The following is a 22005-nucleotide window of genomic DNA, read 5'->3' on the forward strand; positions in this document are numbered from 1 at the left end:
TGACACTGGCAGTCTTTATTCATCTGTCATTCACTTTCCTCACATTTCCCTGTCAGCACCTTCAAAGGGAGTTAACCTGCTGCAGCCCTGCAGGTGCCCCAGAGACCATCATCTGCTGGGTGTCAGCAATGAATTTTTCATGCTACTGCTGCTGACTTTCCCCCTTTTCTCTCTCTCCTCACTGTGGGTCGACTTGTCCATGGTTTATAACGGGAGCCATTAGCCACACCTTGGTCAGCATTTTCTCTCAAAAAATGGGTTCGGCGAGAGGACAGAAGGTGAAGGAATGGTTATTCAGTGTTTGAGGGAAAACCTCTTGCACAGAGTGAAGTAAATAACACCACTCAAGGGTAGAGTTTCACCTGGCGCGTCACTGAAATGGAAGATGTGTTTGAGAGAAAAGCGAAGGGGGAAAAAGGAGAAAGAATGTTGTTTCCTGAGTCATAGGCATAGCTTGTTACTTTAGTTGTCTGTGTTTGTTCTTTGTGAGTTCAGTGCTATTCATTTGTTCAGTGTGGTTTCTGTGTGAACTTCCTCTTAGCAGATCTGTATCTCTATGTGTGTGTGTGTGTGTGTCTTCTGTGCCTTTGTTTATTGATGTTTGTGTATCTGTCCATCACACTTTGCAGCACATACAGCGACACAGTTTGCCTGCACTTAAATGCGCTCATGGGAAAATGAAATGCGAAACAAATCTGAAACCCACACAGCGTTAGAATCTCAATGACAAGCAGTGCACAGACCTCGATAATTTCAGATATACTGTGTGTGAAAAATATTCTTCATGGATCAGTGGCTTAGCCAATTACTTCCTTCCAATTGTCCTGTTTGTGTCTACAGCAGATCGATGTGGTAGCCAAGAGACGCATATGTACATATGGTGTATATAGGAAGAGAACACATACATTATTGTACTGTTGATGCCTGTGGCACATTAGGTCAGCCGTAGTAAAACGGAGCCTTTGTTGGGAGAACTTGCCACAGTGAGGGGTGAGATTGATTTGCTATTGCTACTGATTTGTCATTGCAGCAGCATAACAGACATTTAGCCAGTCCCAGATATGCTGTCCTCAACAAAGCTAGTGAGGAGCGATATCAGCGAGAATCATTTGTCTTTAGGTTGGACTTTTAAGATGTCAGAGGTGTCAACACCTTTTTACTTGCTGTCATGTGCATAAGCATGTGTAATATAGTCATGTAACTTTACTTTAGGTCTAATCATTGCTGTTTACCAGTGTACCAGGGTGATACAGATATTGCTTTTGCATTAAAAGTCTTAAAGAAATCAGAATTTGAGTCCACGCTCAACTGTAATGTCCTCAGCTAACTTGAATTATATGAGTATTGGATAACATTTAAGACTAAAATGAGTGTGATGTCAGATATACTGTATTTTCTTTCCGGGTCGAGTCACGATCGATTAGAGTTTGTGCTAATTTCTGCTTCTCTTTTGGCCCCACAGACATCATAGTGCTGATAGCCTCGGTGGCGGTGGTGTCAGCGGGCAGCCAGGGCAACATCTTTGCCACCTCGGTCCTGCGGAGCCTGCGTTTCCTGCAGATCCTTCGCATGGTGCGAATGGACCGAAGAGGAGGCACATGGAAGCTGCTGGGCTCGGTGGTCTACGCACACAGCAAGGTGGGCCAGAGTTAGTCTGGATACAACACAATGTTACGACACACAATACAATAACACACAGTATCATAAATCTGTGTTCTGTAAGGTAAGATCACTGTTTTTGTCAGTCTGGTGGCCTTGAAGAGGACGATATAACTGTTCCATATTCCTAGAACAAAAAGGTTCTTACAGGTCTTTCTTTGTAGGGATCCTTTCCATAATGTTGTCAGACACTTTAAAGAACAATCTGAGCCTGTCAGTGGCAAAAACAAGCACTTTTAGTGGATCTACTACAAAGGATTACATTGCAGCCATTGCAGCCCATTTAGTGGCTGCTGGCTGGGGCGATCTACTGGACCAGTTCCAAAACCTAATGTACCTACTATTCATTTGGAACTCAAAACTTGTAAAAACAGGGCCCAGAATTAAAAATAATAATTGTTCTTTAAATCTGGTTCTAATATGTGTATCATTACCTCTATTGGCTACAGAATAGGATCCAGAGGAATTGACAGGGTCCCTTGGTGACATGAAGTCAGTATAACCAGTTTAATGCACCTGCTACCCTGTTTTTCTGCATAAACTCTTGCAAGTCTTGCCTCAAAATGACGTATACAAAACAAACTGAGGGATGCAGAGGGGGGGGTGGGGGGGGGGGGGGTGATGGAAATGGAGGTCAGTGTAATGGACTGCAGCACGAGTTCCTTGGTTAAGCCTAATGAATGTTGTGTCATACTGAGGTATGTTGTATAGTAAGGTGTTTCTAATATCTAGTTCTTCTCATATATGTAAATGTGATGTACCACACATTAGAAACACTGGTCAATATGATTTATTGGGTAATACACTATATGTTAGACTGTATCCATATTGACGTTTTTTGTATCTTGGGAAAGCTGTCAGTTGCCTGATTAGATTTACTGAAAGCATTCACATAGTTTTCAATGAATTAGTTTACATTTAGTTACCAAATGTTACACAGAAAGTTACTGAAACAAATGATATGTTTTGGACCGGAAGGATTAGACTCAGTGTTGGTTTTGAGCTATTTAGAGCTCAATCCAGCGTTTACGCTCTGACTTACTCTTTTCAGGCATTTCTTGCCTTTCTTACCTCAGCTCACTCTCGTCTCTTTGTGTTCCACTTCAGTCAGCCCACACAAATCCACCAACTTCTGTCTTAGATCGGTATGACCCCCATAGATGCAGCAGCCAAGGCAGGTCATCAGTGCTGACATTTTCTTTACTATAAATAATAAGCTGCACATTCATATTTTAAATGAAAAGGTCAAATAATGTAAGACTGTGTACAGTATGTGGGAGGCTGTGTTTCATAAGGGCTTTTCTGAAAGGATTTTTGGACCACTGCAGATGATTCATGGAGGTTTCTGGCCAGGCAATTTGTTTCTGGTGTATTCTGAGTGAAGGAAATGACCCAAAAACAATCAATTATGCAGCCTGAAGAAAATAAATTGCCAACAAACACAGTTGAATCAGCTTAAAGGGTAGGTTATTACATTACAAGCACATATTTTCTCAGCTTCAGGTGGTGTTTGGATGCAGCTAGTTTTTGATTTCTTTACAAGCGTGCTGTGTACAGATTTCATAGGGACTATTTCCTATGTAGAAAGTAGTTTTTGAAATTTAAATGAATCAACAGAAGGGTTTCCCCCTTCTATTGATTCATGCTGGAGTAGAGAATGCTGCATTTTCAAATTGCAGTGTATTGGCAGCAGTATCCACTATCTAGGAAATTGCAGCAGAAAGAGCAGATAGCAGCAGCAGGTAAAATCAATTGGCGTGGAGGTGGAGGCTGTGGTGATGGTTGGTGCGTTTCAGTGGAAGCCAATGGTCAGCATCAGCTACAGCAGTAATAGGATAACAATAGAGCTGGGCATTTACAGTAGATGTTGTATGAAGCAGTGTGGAGCTTGGTGGCCAAGGTTGAGTTCTGCACAGGCCTACAACTGAGACCAAAACTGAGTCTGTTCCACGTTTTTAAGCCATGCCCAGCTGAGCTGCATTGGAACTAAACCTGACAGAGTTCAGGTACTGATACAAAGCCTCTTTTCTCTTTGTATACAATCATCGTTTTTGTACACAGCCCCTGACAAAGAATCCTAATGAAACTAGCTGGAGATGAACTTGAGACCTGGGGCAATATTTCAGCTTTCCATCCATTATTGACTGTTGACTTATGACATTTCAAAATATCCAAACCCGCTCCTGGGCTAAGCGAAAACCTAAAGTAATAATCTTGAAGATTTTCATTTAAATAATTGTGCACAAACACGATGGTGATTGAGTTGATATCTCACTGATGAACTGATATTCTTTGGTATAATGAAGTGGGTGTCTTTGGCGACGTCCTGGGGAAAATGTGATCTCCATCACTCAGCAGCAGTTGGTCCAGAGAGCGTAGGTGGAAGCAGCATACTGTTCTCTCCGGTCTCTGCTAGAGTTGCGAGTGAATGGTTACTATGGCCGCACAAACAAAGACAAGATCAATGACTACAGACGATGAAACTTGAAAGACAGTGCAAATCCAAAGATAAAGAAACAAATTCAAAAGTCCAAAATGTCAGCAGGGACGCTGTTTGGATCTCTGTTCGGTCCAAAAACACACCTGTAATTACTGTTTATGGTGAACAACGCAGTGATCTTAAAGGTTGTTACTTTGATTCAACAGAACGTCCTGATACCTGATCAGGGTGGCACATCAGGTTGCTCAATGTACGCTTGAGCTCCATTCAAGCGCGATTCTCTCCGTACAACATCATCTTACTAATAGGTGGATGGTCGGCCTGGTAACCATGACAACACATCTACCTGTTTTTGTGCGTTTGTTTCTCTGAAAAGCCCTCAGCCTGCTGTAAAAGCAAAACAGACAGTACCTGCGTGCTAGAAACCAATCTGCAGCGATTGAAGTGGATTTAAAACCCAACTTTCACTTGTATCACTCGGCCATTCTATTATATAGAAAGGTTTGTCCTCAAAGTTCACAGAAAAGCAGATTTAGGTTTCATCATCAGTAAATGGTCATATGTTAAAGTGGTCGTGCATTAACAAAATGTTCTTTTTTCCATGATTACTCTCTGAAAGTCAGTTTTGACCTTTGCCTGCAGGAGCTGGTGACCGCCTGGTACATCGGTTTCTTGGTTCTCATCTTCTCTTCGTTCCTTGTTTACCTTGTGGAGAACAAGGTCAATAAGGACTTTGCTACCTACGCTGATGCCTTATGGTGGGGCACGGTGAGTATAGGGGAACATCTGTCGCTCTACCTACTAGGATTCAGTAAAACCTAGTAATGGAAGTGATGACTTTAACAAGTTTTCATTCTTGTCACTCAACCTCTGATATCTGTTGCTGTCCACTGGACTTCTTGGTTTTTCTTTTACAGCCCCAGTCTGTGCTTGACTTGGTTTCTTGGGCGAAAGGAAAACTCAAAGTTACACTTTGCCTTACATACTGTCACTGTAATGCTGCGAAGTATCTTTCTTAACATTTTCTGTTCAGTTTGTCATTGCCTCTGAGCATTGACAGCTCCTCTATAAACATTAGCTTGGCTTCATTAATCACCATTTTCATATCGGCTCCAAAAATCATACTGGCACCGAATGGCTGCAGACACCTTTGTCATGCAAGGCAATCAGTGCCTGAATAATAATCCAGAGAGATCAATCTGCCAAAACAGAGAGACTGATAGCTGGATAGACATACAGACAGACAGAGTTTGGTGATTCCAGTTCACAACCAGTCATTAAATAGTAATAATACCATCACTATGAATGATTATCACAATTAACTTTGATTTTTCTTTTATTAAAACATTATTAGTTGACTTCTTTCTTCAAGTCACTTCACTCATCTGCTCAGTTAAATGCAGTCAAGGTGTAATATTAAACATGGCCTCATAGATCATCCGTATTGACTTACACACACTGAGCCTGGCTTCGTCAGGCCGGGACCTCCAGTGTGCACTGGGGCGGTTTGCAGCCGAGTGCGAAACGGCTGGGATGAGAATCAGCACCTCCAAGTCCGAGGCCATGGTTCTCGACCGGAAAAAGGTGGTTTGCCATCTCCGGGTCGGTGGAGAGTCCTTGCCTCAGGTGGAGGAGTTCAAGTATCTCGGGGTCTTGTTCACGAGTGGGGGAAGGATGGAGCGTGAGATCGACAGGCGGATCGGTGCAGCGTCTGCAGTAATGCGGTCGCTGTATCGGTCCGTCGTGGTGAAGAGGGAGCTGAGCCAAAAGGCAAAGCTCTCGATTTACCGGTCGATCTACGTTCCTACCCTCACCTATGGTCATGAACTTTGGGTCATGACCGAAAGAACAAGATCTCGGATACAAGCGGCCGAAATGAGTTTCCTCCGCAGGGTGGCCGGACTCACCCTTAGAGATAGGGTGAGGAGTTCGACCATCCGGGAGGGGCTCGGAGTAGAGCCGCTGCTCCTCCACATCGAGAGGAGCCAGCTGAGGTGGCTCGGGCATCTGTTTCGGATGCCTCCTGGACGCCTCCCTGGGGAGGTTTTCCGGGCATGTCCCACCGGAAGGAGGCCCCGGGGAAGACCCAGGACACGCTGGAGGGACTATGTCTCTCGGCTGGCCTGGGAACGCCTCGGGGTCCCACCGGATGAGCTGGAGGAGGTGTCTGGGGCCCGGGAAGTTTGGGCATCTCTGCTAAAACTGCTGCCCCCGCGACCCGACCCCGGATAAGCGGTTGAAAATGGATGGATGGATGGACACTGAGCCTCAAAAACACTTTTATTTACCAAGGCAGAATAAACACTTCAGCCACAGGCTTTCATCGGTGTACTTAGAACCAAGGCCATACAGACTCGCTCCTATAAAGCCCCCACACAGGTCAAAGCACTCAGATGTGATTGGACTGCCTGAAGGCATCATTCCAAATCACGTCTCTACAGTATGCAGCTCCACTCCAGCAGTATACAAAAGAGAGAAAAAACATTTTTTATCAATTACCGAGATGTGGCCTCACGGACTCTTTATGCTCTGTGATCAGCTTATCATCGAGCTCTGCAGAAGCCTGATAACAGCCCGCTCATTTCAATCAGCTGTGTTGGAGCAGGAAGACATCTAAAACATGAGGGGCAGTGGGTCCCCAGGGGCAGACCTTGGAAACACCGATCTAGTTGTAGAGATGTTGAAATATATCCTTTCTGAATCATCTGCCGTCCCCTCAATAAGACAGCAACTATTGGAATTGTGTTTTTGCTGCTCATAGCAATGAATAATGACCTTTCTAATGGGGTGCTCTTTACCAGGCTTAATAAGCTGCAGCTAATTGCTCTCTAATGTTACTAACGCTTTATTGATAGTTCAAGCCATTAATTACAATGTTTTGGTTGCCTGGTCTTACTAAATTCAAGAGCAAGCTAATAATAAGACAGTAGATACAGTAAAGTACCCTGCTGGGTGAGGATAAACACCAGCAAAGGGGATTTTTAATAACGTGGAGAGTTCTTCTATACAGCACTGATACATTTATTAACCATTAATTAGTTCCAGCTACTAACCCCTAAATAAAGGGGGGCTAAGAAGAAAATGGTACCAAAAACCAACATGTCTGAGGAGAAACACCTTTTTATGAAAAAGAAAAAGGAAACACTTTTTAATGGGCACTGATTAATCAAAGAAATGGTTTTCTGAACTGACATGTACGAGCTTATATGCGACATGGCTGGAAGTAACAGTTATGCAGTATTGGTGTCATATTTCTTTTTCCAGACTCAAATTTCTTTCAGAAATCCAGAGCCTCATCATTCAGGACCGGATGGTGACTACTATTTGTTTTCACAGATCACCCTGACAACCATTGGCTACGGGGACAAGACACCAAAGACGTGGACAGGACGGATGCTGTCTGCAGGGTTTGCCCTTCTGGGCATCTCCTTCTTTGCCTTGCCAGCCGTAAGTCTGCATTCTTTACTATTCTGTCCTCAGTGAGAGTGATGATTTGATGAGCACAAGCTCAAGAATAAATATGTATGACCTGATACATAGTCCTGTTTTCCAGCTTCACGTGTTTCAGGTGTTTGACAGCTGGTGTTAACATGGGTAATAAACAAGTCTCAAAGTATTAAGGTCTCACAGCTAACAATTTATTGACGAACAACAAGAGTGGCATCGAGAAGAAAGCTATTACACATATCTACCATGCTGTTTCCAAATTGACCCTGTAGCCACCACGGACATTCTCATCGAATATAATATCTGATGCTGCTCATGTGGGGATTCTTGAATCATTAATGTTGAATTCCTGAATCGTTGGGTCTCTCTCTCTAATTAAAGAGTTTGGTCTAGACCTGCTCTTTATGGAAAGAGTCTTCAGATAACGCTGTTGTGAATTGGCGCTATATGAATAAAGATTGATTGATTGATTGATTGAGATTGATTGATCGATGTTGTCGTGCCTCTACGAGCAGCTCAGTGATACTTGAGTCTTTGGTGTACACATGCATCGAGTATTTATTCCTATTAACATCCTACCAGGGTATCCTGGGCTCAGGCTTTGCCCTAAAGGTCCAGGAGCAGCACAGACAGAAGCACTTTGAGAAAAGGAGAAACCCGGCTGCCTACCTCATCCAGGTAAAGCAAACAGCCTGCTCTCTTCCTCTCTCTCTGACATACATTACTGTTTTTGTGCTGGGCAATAAAAACATTAGCATCATGAATTGTTGCCGTTATACACCACAGTGGAAGGAAACAGGATGTCTGCATAATATAAAGTGTGTTCAAACGCCCTAAATGATATTATCACTCAGCAGTTTCTCTTTTTCCTCTGGGGACAAAGCCCTGAAACTACCCAGGGGACAGTACACAGCATGTAGCTTCACTGTGCCCCCTCATCCTCGCTTTGCAGTAAACTCTCTACTCTCTGGAGGACTCTCCTGTGTTTAAGCCCAGAAATACCAGTTTGGCAAAGCCATTCATGCAAACCCCCTCTTGTCTGCTACATACATTTCCTTCTTTTCCAGCCTGATCTTCACACACGCCTCTTGTTCCATCCTGAATTTCAGTTGTGCTGACCTCATGTTGTCCTCCTCATGTGTTTATCCACACGCTTCATTTTGTCTCCTCTGCTTTCTCACCTACATTCCTCCTTCATGCTTCTCCATTGTCCTCCTCTCTCCCTCTCTCTGCCATCTCATGTTCCCATCTCCCTCTTTCCTGACTTCCACACCCTCTTGTCTCCTCTGACTCTTCATCCCGTCCGTCCCCATGTTGTACCAGGCTGCGTGGCGTTATTACTCCACCGACAGCGCCAGGCCATACCTGGACGCCACGTGGCGGCACTGTGAGAGCCTCCTGCCTTCCCACAGGCATGTATCCATGCCTAACCACAGACGTGTGACACACCTGTTTTTTGTTTCACTAATCAGCTCTTTTTATTTGTTTTCTTTTCTGCTCTCCTCATCCTCTTCTTCCTCTTCCTTCTGATTCTCTCATCTGCCTCCCTTTTGTTTGTTTTATCCGTATCATTTACATTTTTTGGGGGGGTCTCTTTGTACTTTTTTCTTCCTCCTGGTTTTGTGTATTCTGCATGCAGTGTGTTTGGCGTAGTTATGCGGCTGATGAGAACTCGGTTTCCATTGCTACCTGGAAGCCTCACTTGAAGGCGTTGCATACCTGCAGCCCTACAAAGTAGGTACAACTATGGCAGCTGGTGTCTCTATTTGGTGTCTGTGCCCCTCTAGCCATCTTTTCCTGTACTTCAATTATTTACATTTTAAGTTTTTAAACCAATTATTCAGCGTTTTCACTTTTACCTGCCTTATTTTTTCTGCCTTATTTATATTGATCACTTTTATATGTGTTACTGTTTAATGTATCTGCTCTTCACACCATTGAAAATATAAATGCATTGATTTTACCATTTTATTTTTTTTAATGATAGTTTGGCTCACAGCCCTCAAAATGATTTCCAGGCTCCGTTAATCTCACTTTGCTCTAATTAACCCCCCCCCCCTCAAAAAAAGGAAAAAATGCTGACTTCTAAGACATCTCCAAACACCCCTTGCTTCTGATATTAAAGAAATGAACATTTTATCACCCCACAGCATTCACACTGAGTCAGGCACTATGTGTTTGACTGAAGTCGGTCAAGTGCTTAATTGGTCCGGGGACTTTCACTGCTGTCACTTTGAGGCAATTTTAGCATTCGCCGTCCACGGCGTGCCTATTTATGACGGTGGTTGTGGCCTCAGTGAGCCATTCAAGCTTTCCTGAATTTTCAGCACTTCAGTATCCTTAAATTTGCACCGATGCCCTGAATAATGTAGAAGTACAGTGCAAATACAGTCTGTCAGTGGCACTGGTAGCTGGCATGTCTATACCCAAAGAAACAAGATGGATCACAATAGATCCCGACTTACAAACACCACACTAACTCCGTCAGATCTTGGCACATACAGCTCCAGTCAGTAACTGCAGTTAGTAGCAGAGATAACACAGACCCATACTACTCAGTTCGCTTTTGCAGCTTGTGAGAAATTAACAAATAAACCTTGAGTCCCAAGCCAGCAACGGGCAGCATGGCTTAAAAGCAGAAAAGCCCCCTCACATGAGCGTGCCATGCTTCATTGTTCTGATGGCCAATTACTCCGAAACCCCAATCGTCTGAAAAAGTCCCATTGGACAAAAAGCCCATTTGTCTGACAACCCGTTATCTAACCCTAACCCTAACCCCACAGAAACCTAACCACCAGCAACAACAACAATACAGCAATGTAGCCTCACCCTGCAGCCTACATTTAAAGCCTCAGGTGACGGGCCGTGCACCAACTCTCATGGTTTTATGCCGACATTGTAAAATTGTCTGTGGCACTAAAATCCCTTCAAATGTTGTTTGGTGTGTGGTCAGAAAGGGCAAACTAAACTAATTCAGCACCACGGGCAGGGCTGGCAATTACTGAACTCACAGCTGCAGGGTCTGTACTTCTGCAGCAATGTGCGAGTTTTCGGGATAAGTGACATTTCTGGGCTTTAGGGGTTTTGGAACAATGGGCCATCGGAACAATGGACAATCCCCCACATGAGTACCGTCAGCAGACAAAAGTAGTGTTAGTTAGTTAGTATGTATGAAGCCCCTGCTGTTTGACTCTGGATGTATGCCAGTTGTGTGACCAGTTTCGGTTCATAAAACTAACCCTTCACCTTATTAAAATCCATGGCTTTGACTAGATCATTAGAGGCTGGAAACCTGTCTATGGAGCCTGGAAATATTGGGGGAAATCCTGTACGGCATATTGAATACAGTTACAAAAACAATTCTCAAAGTGATTAAGTGAGCTGCTCTTCAGTCACTCAGTCACTACCCTCTTTTGTTGCAAGTGCTTCCTTAGTTTGCCTGGATAGTCTGCATTGACCTGCATGTTCGTAGTCAGTCTGCTATTTGTTAAGGTCCATTTCACCTGGAATGATTATTATTGATCGATGTGTTGAAACCCTCAAATGTTCCGCAACAGCTTCTTCAAAGACATCAATGTAAAAATCGTCCTATCGTGTTGCTTTAGAGGGCCATAGCAGCGTGTTAGCTCCTCAGTCACAAGTCGTGTATTTTCATCCACCATTTTGGAATAAAGGCCATACAGTTTTTTGCTTCTTTCTTTCTTTAACAAATTCATATAGTTCCAGGCATCCATTGATTTCCATCAATTTCTGTACAGTATAAAAAGATCACAATTCTAATTGAGAAGCAGCAGCCTCGTGAGGCCTGCTTGAGTTGTGTAATCCTTCACGTTCACATTGAATCTGCATTGAAATTTGTTTTACATTATCGTTGAATGCAGTTAAGGTGCAGATTTATTTACATGTCAGCACTGCATTGCCCTGATAATAATGACCATAACAACATTAGATCACCCTTTTTCAGTTCCTGCAGTCTGCTAATGGATCTTATATTGTACGAAAATAAGTCAATGGGGAGAAAAAATCTGAAACACAGCGGCATGGTTTGCTGCATGTTTAGCTGTAAATGGACTAAAACCCTGGTATGGTCCTTTAAGCAGTGTTTAGACACTAATATTGTGAAATGATACTTTCTAATACATTTTCTTCTTCTTCTTATCTGTCGCCTACAGGAAGGAGCAGGGAGAGTCAACCACAAGGTTTGTGACTCTGTTCTGTGCTGCCCTGCTACGGTCGCTGTTCTCCATGATGTTGTAGCTCCATATTTTAAGGGTTGGGCTGGGGATTGAACCTAATTACTCTTCTGAGACTGATTATAAAAAAACTGGCAAGTGCAAAAAATTGTCTTTGAATTTCCGGATAGATCCTGAGTTAAATCCTTTTTTTCCCCAATTTTATTTTGAAGGTCTCTGTGGTGGCTTGTGTACAAGAATGCTTAATGCTTGAGATTTGGCTTCTTTTGTAAAAAAAGAGCAAAATTATTTTATAGGAAAATATAATAATGGATAACTTAAACCTGCATGTATTGATTTTTGTGGCCCCAACAAACTATAAACACAACATTACCATATCTTCGAAAGTTGGGGCGAACATGTTGGCAAACAGTAACCTATTTACACATCCAACAGACATGGAACAACATAACCATGCATATTTCGGCATGCATATTACGCAAGTCCGATATTCTCAGTGTTTTTAGCTCTGGTTTGGTCTCCCTCAGCCCCCGAGGGGAAAAAAGGCTCTTTAGCTTCTAATTTTGAATTGCTATGTTCTCCAGCTAGTCATCAATTTTATCAGTTTGCTGCCTGATGCTGGGCAGGCGGCAGACCGTGGGTTTAACAGAGCTCTTTTGTGGTTTTGAGATCGATGAGAGCATAAATTATTTATATATGAAGATGCACGCCATGACAGCTTCCCTAAAGTGAAGCCCCCTGGTGTCTGGTTGCAATATACTGTAGCCTCGTCTCTTCCATGGTAGCAGATGGGACATGGGCCAAACTAAAATATCAAACTAATTATTAATCAAACACATTTTCCCCAAAAATTCTGGGTTCAAATGTTCTGATAAGTTTTGTTTTATTTAATCAATTGATGTGATAAAAATAGGGGTGTGACAGCTAATCCTGACCACGGTGTTTGTATGGGCAAGACCGTGATACTGTGGCTCCGGCTGTGATCACTGCTGCACAGGCTCTGGCTCCAAAGGACTTCTCCAGTGCAATCTGCCAGCGTCCTTAAAAATATATTCTAGCTTCAATTTGTAAAGTGAGAGGAAATGAGGGACCGTCGTCCATCTTTATAAACAGTGAAGTCACAGACTGCAATAACAAACACTGAATAATGAGCTGAGAGGAACTGCAGAATCTGGTGATAATTTTCTTTTGAAAATTGTTTGGGAGGGACACATTACACAGTGTTTTTGATATAAGATCACGAAGTAGTGCAGCTTTAAAGTAAGGCAGCAAGGCATTCAGAAAACATCGTTTTGCTATCTGTGCTAAAACGAAAGTATCATATCACCACTAGATCATCACTTCTCTAATGATGCCAAGCCCCATAATAAGCCATATAACCTAAAGGCTCCTCTCACCGAGAGAGAGGAGACTAATGGTAATGAAATGGAGACCTGCTGGACGAAGATTGGCACTCTCTAAGACTCCTAGTTTTATCTTTCCATTTGGTGCTGTAGTCTATGATTCTTTTTTTTTTTATCGCTTGTGGTCCTCTCCAAAAACACACACAGACACACGCTGAGGCTGTCAAATACACGGCCTCACACACATACCCACATTCACACACACACCCTCTGTTTGAATGCCTCAGGTATCTATTACGCTCTTATTAGAAATGATACGTTGTATGAGTCTGTGTTTGTATCACCACATCTTCTAATGATGATCTGATGTTAGTCTTTAGTTTTAGAATCATTAGGGGGATACTGCACGTAATATAGTGATGCAATATGTTTGCAGTTATAAAACGCGGAGCAAACGTTTGTCTGCAAACCACCACAGCAACCTGAAGCAGAGCTGGGAGGAGATTAGCAACCACACTGCACAGTCCACAGTCCTGCTTTAGCTAGATGTATCTATTCATCTTCAAAGTAATACGTCACAGACATGCAGTGGTAAAACACAGCTGTAGGACAAAAGATTTACATGAAAAACAAGAAATGCTGCAGCCTAATACCCTCAGTGAACCCACAAGTGTGTGTCTAAAGGTTGCTGGCTTCACACTGGTGACTCAGGCACTTGTTGCCATGGCCCAGCTGAATTCCCATAGTTAAATGAGGGATATCGACATGAAGTACACTGAGTCACCAAATTGCTGCCTTTTTCAGATGGTGCTGTAGATGTTCATTTTCCTCTACTAAGCTCAATTGCCTCTGTTCTGCTGCTTCTAAATGTCTGTAGTTGACACACTGAGGCTCCAACAGAAACTATATTACTTTATGCTTCATAGCCTTCATATATACGCAGTCTTACAAAGGATCACTGCATCTACATATCAGGCATTTAACTGGCAGTCATTCAGGCTGACTTAGTGAAGAAACACAAGGGTCGAAGTGAAAAGGGCACAGAGAAATAAGGGTAAAGAGGTAAATATTTTCTCTCCTCTGTTTCTGTATCATGTAACACGTCACCGTATGTCTATCTCCCCTTGGTTTTTTTAGTAAAATTCATAGTAATAAACAGAAGCTACTGAGGAGGCGTACCACTTGGAAACATAGGTACACAGTGTTTCTGCTCCCCTGTTACATGACGTTTTTATTTGGGAATGCTGACTAATTCTTGGTGCATGGGTTACCTGGAGGAGGCTGTGCAGCCACAGAGAGTGCAGAGTAATTACATTTTGCAGGTAGACATCAATCGCCTTTATAGTAATACACTATCTGCCTTTGTTTGATCTTTGCCTGAGCAATGCGCTACATCTGCCTGTTGCAATTTTGGTTTTTTAACTACATTTGCTCTCAGAATATTTATACCAGGTGTCAGTCCGAGCAGCAGATCCTGCAGCGGATAATTAACACTTGAATGCTTTTCCCTGACTTTAAAAAGATTGAAAATTATTTTACGTTGTAGACCACCATTATTTTCCGTCTTCACGAAGCTCCCAGTTTTGCATCCAAACCACATATCATGCTCCACTCCCCATATCTCATATACAAAGTTTAAACTCTACAGTACTGTGTTGCTGTCACTCAAACACACACATCATTAACACCTTTATCATTAACATCTATATCCACAGTCACAATCTGGTGATTTATTTTCTTTCCACCAAATCCATCGAAGAGACGAAATCCAGCAATAAGTATGGCCTTATCGTTATTAGCTGATACAGTGTGTGTTACTAAAATCCCATTACTGAGCCGCACTGTTACACTGGCAGACGTGTTCCCTCATTACTGTGAACACACACTAGTTTATGTTGACTCAGTCCCACACACATCATCCTGCTAAATGTGTATTAATCTGCCACTGAAAGTAGTGTCCTCCTATTTTAAAATGATTTCTTCTAACCCACAGTGACCAGCTGTGCTTGGCTGTACTGAGTACTTTTAGAAATATACAACCATATAATTGTGATCCTTTTTTTTTAAAAATGTGCTACGTCAGAAGGATCCAGTAAGCTAGAACCGCAGAGTCGAGAAGTCAGAGAGTTAGACACACTAACACGTTGTTGGTTTTTCCATTGAGTTTTTTTTCATTTGGTGACAGTAAGAAAAATAGAGATACAAGCTTTATCCTTCGATATAAAACCAGACATGTTCAGTCCACTATATGGTGACACTTCTAAACGAGCCATGCCTGACGCTTGTGCACTGCCTTTGCATGTAGTCAGCATATCTAGCTTACGTTCTCTACATCTCATTGTCCTGTTCCTTCACTTTCTGCCAGTACTCTACTAATTTTCTTTCAGAACTTCACCCTTTCATAACACAGTACATGGAACTTTTATACAATAAATCCCTTAGCCTATAAATGTGATTTGTTGTAGAGTATGGCTGGTAAGATATCACAGTATTAGTACAAATTAGGATAAATTCTGTTTTTTTAAAACCTCTGTCCTTTTTTTTTTTTTTAACTTAATTTAGGTTTCTCAATGACTGGTAGGTACAAAAAGTTTAAAATCATTTTTACAGGAAACAGCCGTGATATCTCTCTTGATTGTGTGGCTTTAGTGTTATGAAGAATCACTTGCAGTGGATGTTCTTAGTTAACCCAAGGGATTACATTGTGGCCGCTGGATCTTCAAGACCAATGGCAAAACTTTTCATACCTACAAGTCCACATTTAAACATTTAATATAACAGTGTGACATTGAATGTGTCTTTCAGCAACATGCTAACTATTTGGTCACAGGGAATGACATACTGTAGCTTAAACAGGGGATAAAAACAGGAAAAGGTGCACACTTCTAAGCACAAACTACAGCACAAAGTTGAAGCATACCTAACCTGAGCTTGCATTTTTGTGTAAAGCACCTGCTGCAATGCTATGATGCATGCTGGTCTTTCTTCATCATGTCCTACAGCCCTTCTGCCTTATATTCGTCGACAAAGTTCTGAATGATGATAATGTAAAGGAACAGCACTGTCAACTCCTTGGATGATATCTGTCACATTAGTTATGTTGTTTATCATTAACACATCTTTATCTGTCTGTCATTCTTCACCATTTCCTTCTTGTTCTCCTCCTCACTCCAACTCTGTACCACTGTTCACCCCCATGTCACTCTACAGTCAGAAGTTGAGCTTCAAGGAGCGAGTGAGGCTGGCGAGCCCCCGAGGTCAGAGCATCAAGAGCAGGCAAACGTCTTCAGTGAATGACCGGCGGTCTCCGGTGGCTGAGGCCGGGATGGAGGGCACCAGCCCTGCCAAGGTGCAGAAAAGCTGGAGCTTCAACGACCGCACCCGCTTCAGACCCTCACTACGCCTTAAGAGCCAGTCGCGCTCCACCACCGACGGTGAGTGACTCACCCCATGACTCCACACATGTTTGACCTAGCTTTGGATTAAGTTAGAATTAGCTTTAAAACTCTCCACATACTCAACACAGTGCGACCATTTGCTGAAAAATTGCTTTTTCATTCATCTGAATAGTAACAAAATGCAAAACTCATATGCTCAAATGCTAATCTTATTCTAAGGAATAGTTACAACCAGGAGATGGTTACCTTGTCTTTGCATAAAGACTGGAAACAATGGAAAACAACTAGCCTGGCTCTGACTAAAAGTTAAAATAATCCACCTATCAGCAGCACTAATTGACACCTTATATATTTTGTTGCAAATAAGCCATAAGGGTGGTATCTTTTACCTTTGGACAAAGCCGGGCTTTCCCTGTGCATCCAGTCTTTATGTTGAACTACTCCTTTAAGTCCAAGCATGAGCTAACTGAATCCTCCAGTTTCACTACATGTTGTTAATTGAGGTGCATTGGCCGATCATCCAACCCACCACAATTGCTCTTGCCCACTAATTCAGACAGTTGAGTTGAGGAATGCTAATGGTCCTTTGCACTTCCTTCCTTTGGCCTAGCAGCGCCGGCCTGGCAAGTCCTCCTGGATAACGGCCAGCTGGTGTTTGTGGGTGGCTGATGGATTGATGGAAGGTGGGGGTGGTGAGCGCCAGCAGCCGTATGTGCTGTCAGAGCCAGCCAGCTGGCTGAGGCGTGCCGGTGGACAGGAATCAATAACCAAGTCAGCCAAAACCAAACTGGTTTTCTGGTTAATGCTCTGTCTGATCATTCATTGTCACTGACATGTTGGGCAGCTGAGATGTTAGAAGATGTTAGAAGAAACATTTCCCTTTTCAGTAAGACTTCATGTAAAGCAAAACAAAAATGCATTTTAAAGGATGGATATGGATAATAAATAATAATCAGTCAGTGCTGTTTAATATTTTCATCAGATGAAACACTGTTACGGTCACTCTCCATCATAAAGGGATAGTTCAGATTTTTTGAAGTGGGGTTGATGAAGCACTTATCTAAAGTCAGCGTAGTACCTACAGTAGTCGCACTGACTGACAGGCTCCATTGAGAAAAGTAGTCATTTTACCTTGCAGATCATAGGAGCTGTGAAATAATATGTTAGTTTGGATCTGATTTTTTTTTTTAATTATTTAAGGATAATAATAATTTCATTTATTTAAAACACCAGAATGACAAAATAAAACAAACAAAGTAACCAATCCAGAAAGGGGAAGACCAGCTACTCCTGTGTTTTGTGGGTAAAAAAAAAAAGACTGTTTTTGGTAATGGAGTCTGGTGGCTATGAGGAAAGCAAAGAGAGTGAGAGAGAAGCTTCTTTTCCCCATCAGATAGGGGTGTCTCCAATGGAAAGCGCTGAAAATATAGTAAATATAGCAAACGCCTAAACAAAGAAAGAAAAAAATCAATATTGATTTTTCGTGTGGCTAAAACAAGTGTGTCTGCTACAGTGCGTTGTTTAGTGTCCACTCCAAAGTGGGAAGTGATATGACTACAGCAGCACGTGTAAATGTGTCAACAGCATTTTATATTTCATGTGAAATACATGAAATATAAAATGGTGCGGTGGTTCACACTGTTGCCTCACTGCAAGAAGGGTTTGCATGTTCTCCCCTTGTGTTGGTTCTCTCCAGGTACTCTGGCTTCCTCCCACAATCCAAATTAGTAAGTAAGTAGTTAGTTAGTAAGTAGTAGTTAAGTGAAAATGAATTGGTGACTCTGAATTGCCCGTGAGTGTGAGCGTGAGTGGTTTCCTGTGGTGACCAGTCTCACTGGGATTGGCTCCAGCTCCCCCCCGCAACCCTTAAGGATAAGCGGTGTTAGTAAGATAAGGTGTGATCAGTAACAAATTCTAAACAGTCCTCCTCTTCCTCTTCCTCTCTCCCCAGCAGCAGACTCCAACATGGCAGGAGAGGACGGCTTTGATGAGAAGGGCTGTCACTGCGAGATCTCGGTGGAAGACTTACTGCCCTCAGTCAAGTCTGTCATCAGAGCTGTCAGGTGAGGCGGAGGAGACCGTACATCCTCCTTCAGTCCAACTGAAATCGTATTTCTCTGCTGCCAGGTGACGACGCAGTCCTGACTGTACGTACTCGGGGGATCATGTGATATGATGTGATGAAGATCTGAGACAAAGATGGTTTAGTCGCTGTTTTCACCTCCATTTTACTATAAAGCTCAGTTTTCTGGCTCTCTCTGTCCTTGTCTTTACCCTTCATCTCCTCACTGCCAAATGCAGTTAGCCCTGAGGCTCCACAGGTGCTTTCAGAGAGCTGCTCTTTCAGAGTGACACTTATACATGCACATACTTAAAATAAGCAGCCACGGGCTCGCTCGTGTTTTTTTAAACATCCAATGAAGTGCTTGTTCAGGTGTTCTGGCTGTTTGCATCGGTGTGAAAAAGATGGTAGCTGGCAAACACTAGCATATTTTGATCACTGTTTTAAAAACCAGAAAAATGAAGGCACGGTTTCCTGTGCTGTCCTTCGTGAAGCTTCACTGTGTGAAACGTCTGATGTCTGACTGTATAAGAGCTCCCTCTTGTGGCTGATTAGTGAACTTCTTCACTGTTTGTGCAGGATAATGAAGTTCCACGTAGCCAAGAAGAAGTTTAAAGAGACGCTGCGTCCTTATGATGTCAAGGATGTGATTGAGCAGTACTCTGCCGGACACTTGGACATGCTGTGTCGCATCAAGAGTCTTCAGACCAGGTAGGAATGACGACTCGCTCTGCAGCAGCTGAGTTTTCAGTCTTCAAGTGTTTGCTGTCACACTGTAACCGATTCACCTGTATTTGGGTGTGTGTGTATGTGTGTGTGTGTGTGCATGTGTGCATGCACCTGCACTTACACACGGATGTCTGTGTATGTGCGTTCGTTCCTTTTCTGTTCATTTTGTGATTTTGTATGTGTATGCACACGTGTACCTATGTGTGTGTGTGTATGCGTGTGTGTGTGTGTGTGTATGCATGTGTGTTCCCTTTGCTTCCCTCACAGGCTGGACATGATAGTAGGCCCACAGACCCTGAGCAACCGAGCCAAGACCTTTTCCTCCCCCTCCCTGCCTGTCTATTACAGCCAGGGCAGAAAGAGCTCCACCCAGGGGTCAGAATGCCCACCCACCCCCCCACGCTTCATATTTCACATGGGTTCCGTTCACTTTTCATTTAGTCAATTCCTGAGGTTATTTATTCGTGAAATAGGAAAAAAATTCACGTTTCAACATTAGAATTGATTTATTTGGAAGTGAAATGAAACCTTTCTTCACAAATGTCTGTCGCACACTCCTGTCCTCGGTGTGAAGACACCCACTAACCAAACTCTAACAAATATCTACTATATATTGACTTTGGTTTTGGCATTTTACTTTATGAAAAATTCTGGGATCCTCACTGCAACCTGGTACTTACACATATCACACAGAAACATCCCTTTTAACATACATACACACACACACACACACACACACACACTAAATTCTTAAAGCTGTGTATTGCAGCCGTTGCTGTGGTTTGGGTTGTGGCTTTTGGGTGGACTAAATGAACTGGGTCATTTCCTGAAACAATCCATTTATTTTTCAGTTCAGATAACGACGTGCGATGAAGCCCGCAATATGCACAAAGCGGCGGCTGAAGACGGCGATGTGTTCACTGCACGTACTGCGCAAAGAACATTAACCCTCAGCAGTTCAAACTGAAGGTCCAGCAAGTTCAAGAGTAATTACAAAAAGACTATACATTCATTAAAAAACAGCCCATGATTTGATGCCCACTGTAGAGAGCTTTTAACCATCTCATTGGTGCTCCTCAATAGATGGAGTTTGTTCGTTTGTCATGATGACTCAGCTGCCATCACATGACAAAAGACACCGGTTTACACGTAATCACACACCACAGCAGTGATTGTAACCCCTGCCGTCTCCATGACAACTGTGCAACCTCCATCTGCTTAGTAAGACTGTGTAGTTGAGAGCTCTGGAAAAAGCTAAGTGTAAGTGGACCTTGAGTTTCGATTACTGCTGTAGGTCAAGACCGAACTTCCACTGTATTCACGTTGGTTTCGATCTCTATGAATTAATGTCCACGTGCAGGAGAACAGTTCTAATTATGCCACATTGTATTTGTCTGCTTTGACCACATCCAGTCCAAGAAGTATGAAAAGACTATTTGAAGGAATAGACACACTTTTAGATTCGAGTCCAGTTTGGTGTTGGAAGATTAAAGCTTTGCAAAACGTTGGTGAAGTTATAACTGCATGACATTGCCTCGGCTCCCTCCTGCCCTCCGTTCAACTGAACCCTTTTCATTCAATTCTCATTAGAAAGTTCATTAACCGGATTCTTCTGAGCCTCACTGGATTGGACCTGAATAGTGTTTATGTGAACTTGGCTGTGATTATGAATACACAAGATTTTATTCCGAATCAGATGAAGTGACCCTGGTGTTGATAACCGGTTGATTCACAGGAAGCACGTTTAGTAACAGGTTTTCTGATCCAGCGTACGCTATTTGTCACATCCAGTGAGGACGTATAACATCTCATTTGCCTGCATTTGTTGGTGAAAAAATGTGCTTTTGGTAAAATATTATTCCTTCCTTGCTTTCTGTGGGCTGCCTTGTGGATTTCTACTTTGTCACTTTTTTCTTCTTCCTATAATTAATCTGTCATTGTGTTGCTATGTGCTTGTGTGTGTGTGTGTGTGTGTGTGTGTTTGTGTGTATTTCAGAGTCGACCAAATCCTCGGGAAAGGCCAGATCCCTCTGGATAAGAAGATTCGAGAGAAGCTGCTGTCAGATGGAGACATTTTAGAGGACGTGAGCATGCTGGGTCGTGTTTGTAAGGTGGAGCGGCAGGTCCGTGTTCTTCTTCTTTATTCTTTTATTCTCTAATAGTGCAACAGATAACATTTCCATCATCCTGTGCGAGGCAGCCTGTATCTATTGCCTCTATAAACAATAAGCGCCAACATTCATTCAATATAGTAAAGCTCTTTAAACCACAGCGTCACTTTTCCATTTCTTGTTTTGGGTTTTAAAAAAAAGTGGCCTTTAGAAGTGTTGGGAGGATTTTAATTAACTTTAGAGAGTCTGGCTGCTTCCAGTATTGATGCTGAGCTAGCTAGGCTAAGCTAAGCTAATCGCCTCTGGCCTCCAGCTCCATACTAAGATGCATGACATGCAATTGATATTGTTCTTCTCATCTCACTCTCTGAAAGGAAGCATGTGTATTTCCCAACATGTTGAACTTCAGTGTGAGGGATGGAAAGATAAATGTCACTACTGATGACCATCCCTTTTGTTTCGCTCTCTCTTGTGCAGCAGTAATAACTTCACTCATTATTGTGACTATCACCACCCTGAACCAGGTGTAAAGGGCCTAAAGCAGCATTCCAGGCACCAGTATTCTGTGGAGAAGCAGCTCCATCCTCCCTGCCACCAGAATCATTTCAAAGAACTTAGAATCA

General features: G+C 42.7%; 1 protein-coding gene across 1 annotated transcript in view; it reads left to right on the forward strand.

The window, feature by feature from the left end:
* Positions 1–22005, forward strand: part of LOC139198590 (potassium voltage-gated channel subfamily KQT member 5-like) — a 105473-nt gene that overhangs the window by 79485 nt on the left and 3983 nt on the right. Inside the window, exons 4-14 of the mRNA XM_070827483.1 lie at positions 1463–1638; positions 4742–4867; positions 7436–7546; positions 8129–8224; positions 9186–9280; positions 11719–11745; positions 16293–16516; positions 18435–18543; positions 19122–19253; positions 19539–19646; positions 21268–21394. Coding sequence (XP_070683584.1) covers positions 1463–1638; positions 4742–4867; positions 7436–7546; positions 8129–8224; positions 9186–9280; positions 11719–11745; positions 16293–16516; positions 18435–18543; positions 19122–19253; positions 19539–19646; positions 21268–21394 — 1331 coding nt within the window. The remainder of the gene's footprint in view (positions 1–1462; positions 1639–4741; positions 4868–7435; positions 7547–8128; positions 8225–9185; positions 9281–11718; positions 11746–16292; positions 16517–18434; positions 18544–19121; positions 19254–19538; positions 19647–21267; positions 21395–22005) is intronic.

This window comes from Pempheris klunzingeri, chromosome 3, assembly GCF_042242105.1.
Source record: "Pempheris klunzingeri isolate RE-2024b chromosome 3, fPemKlu1.hap1, whole genome shotgun sequence".
Taxonomy (NCBI): domain Eukaryota; kingdom Metazoa; phylum Chordata; class Actinopteri; order Acropomatiformes; family Pempheridae; genus Pempheris; species Pempheris klunzingeri.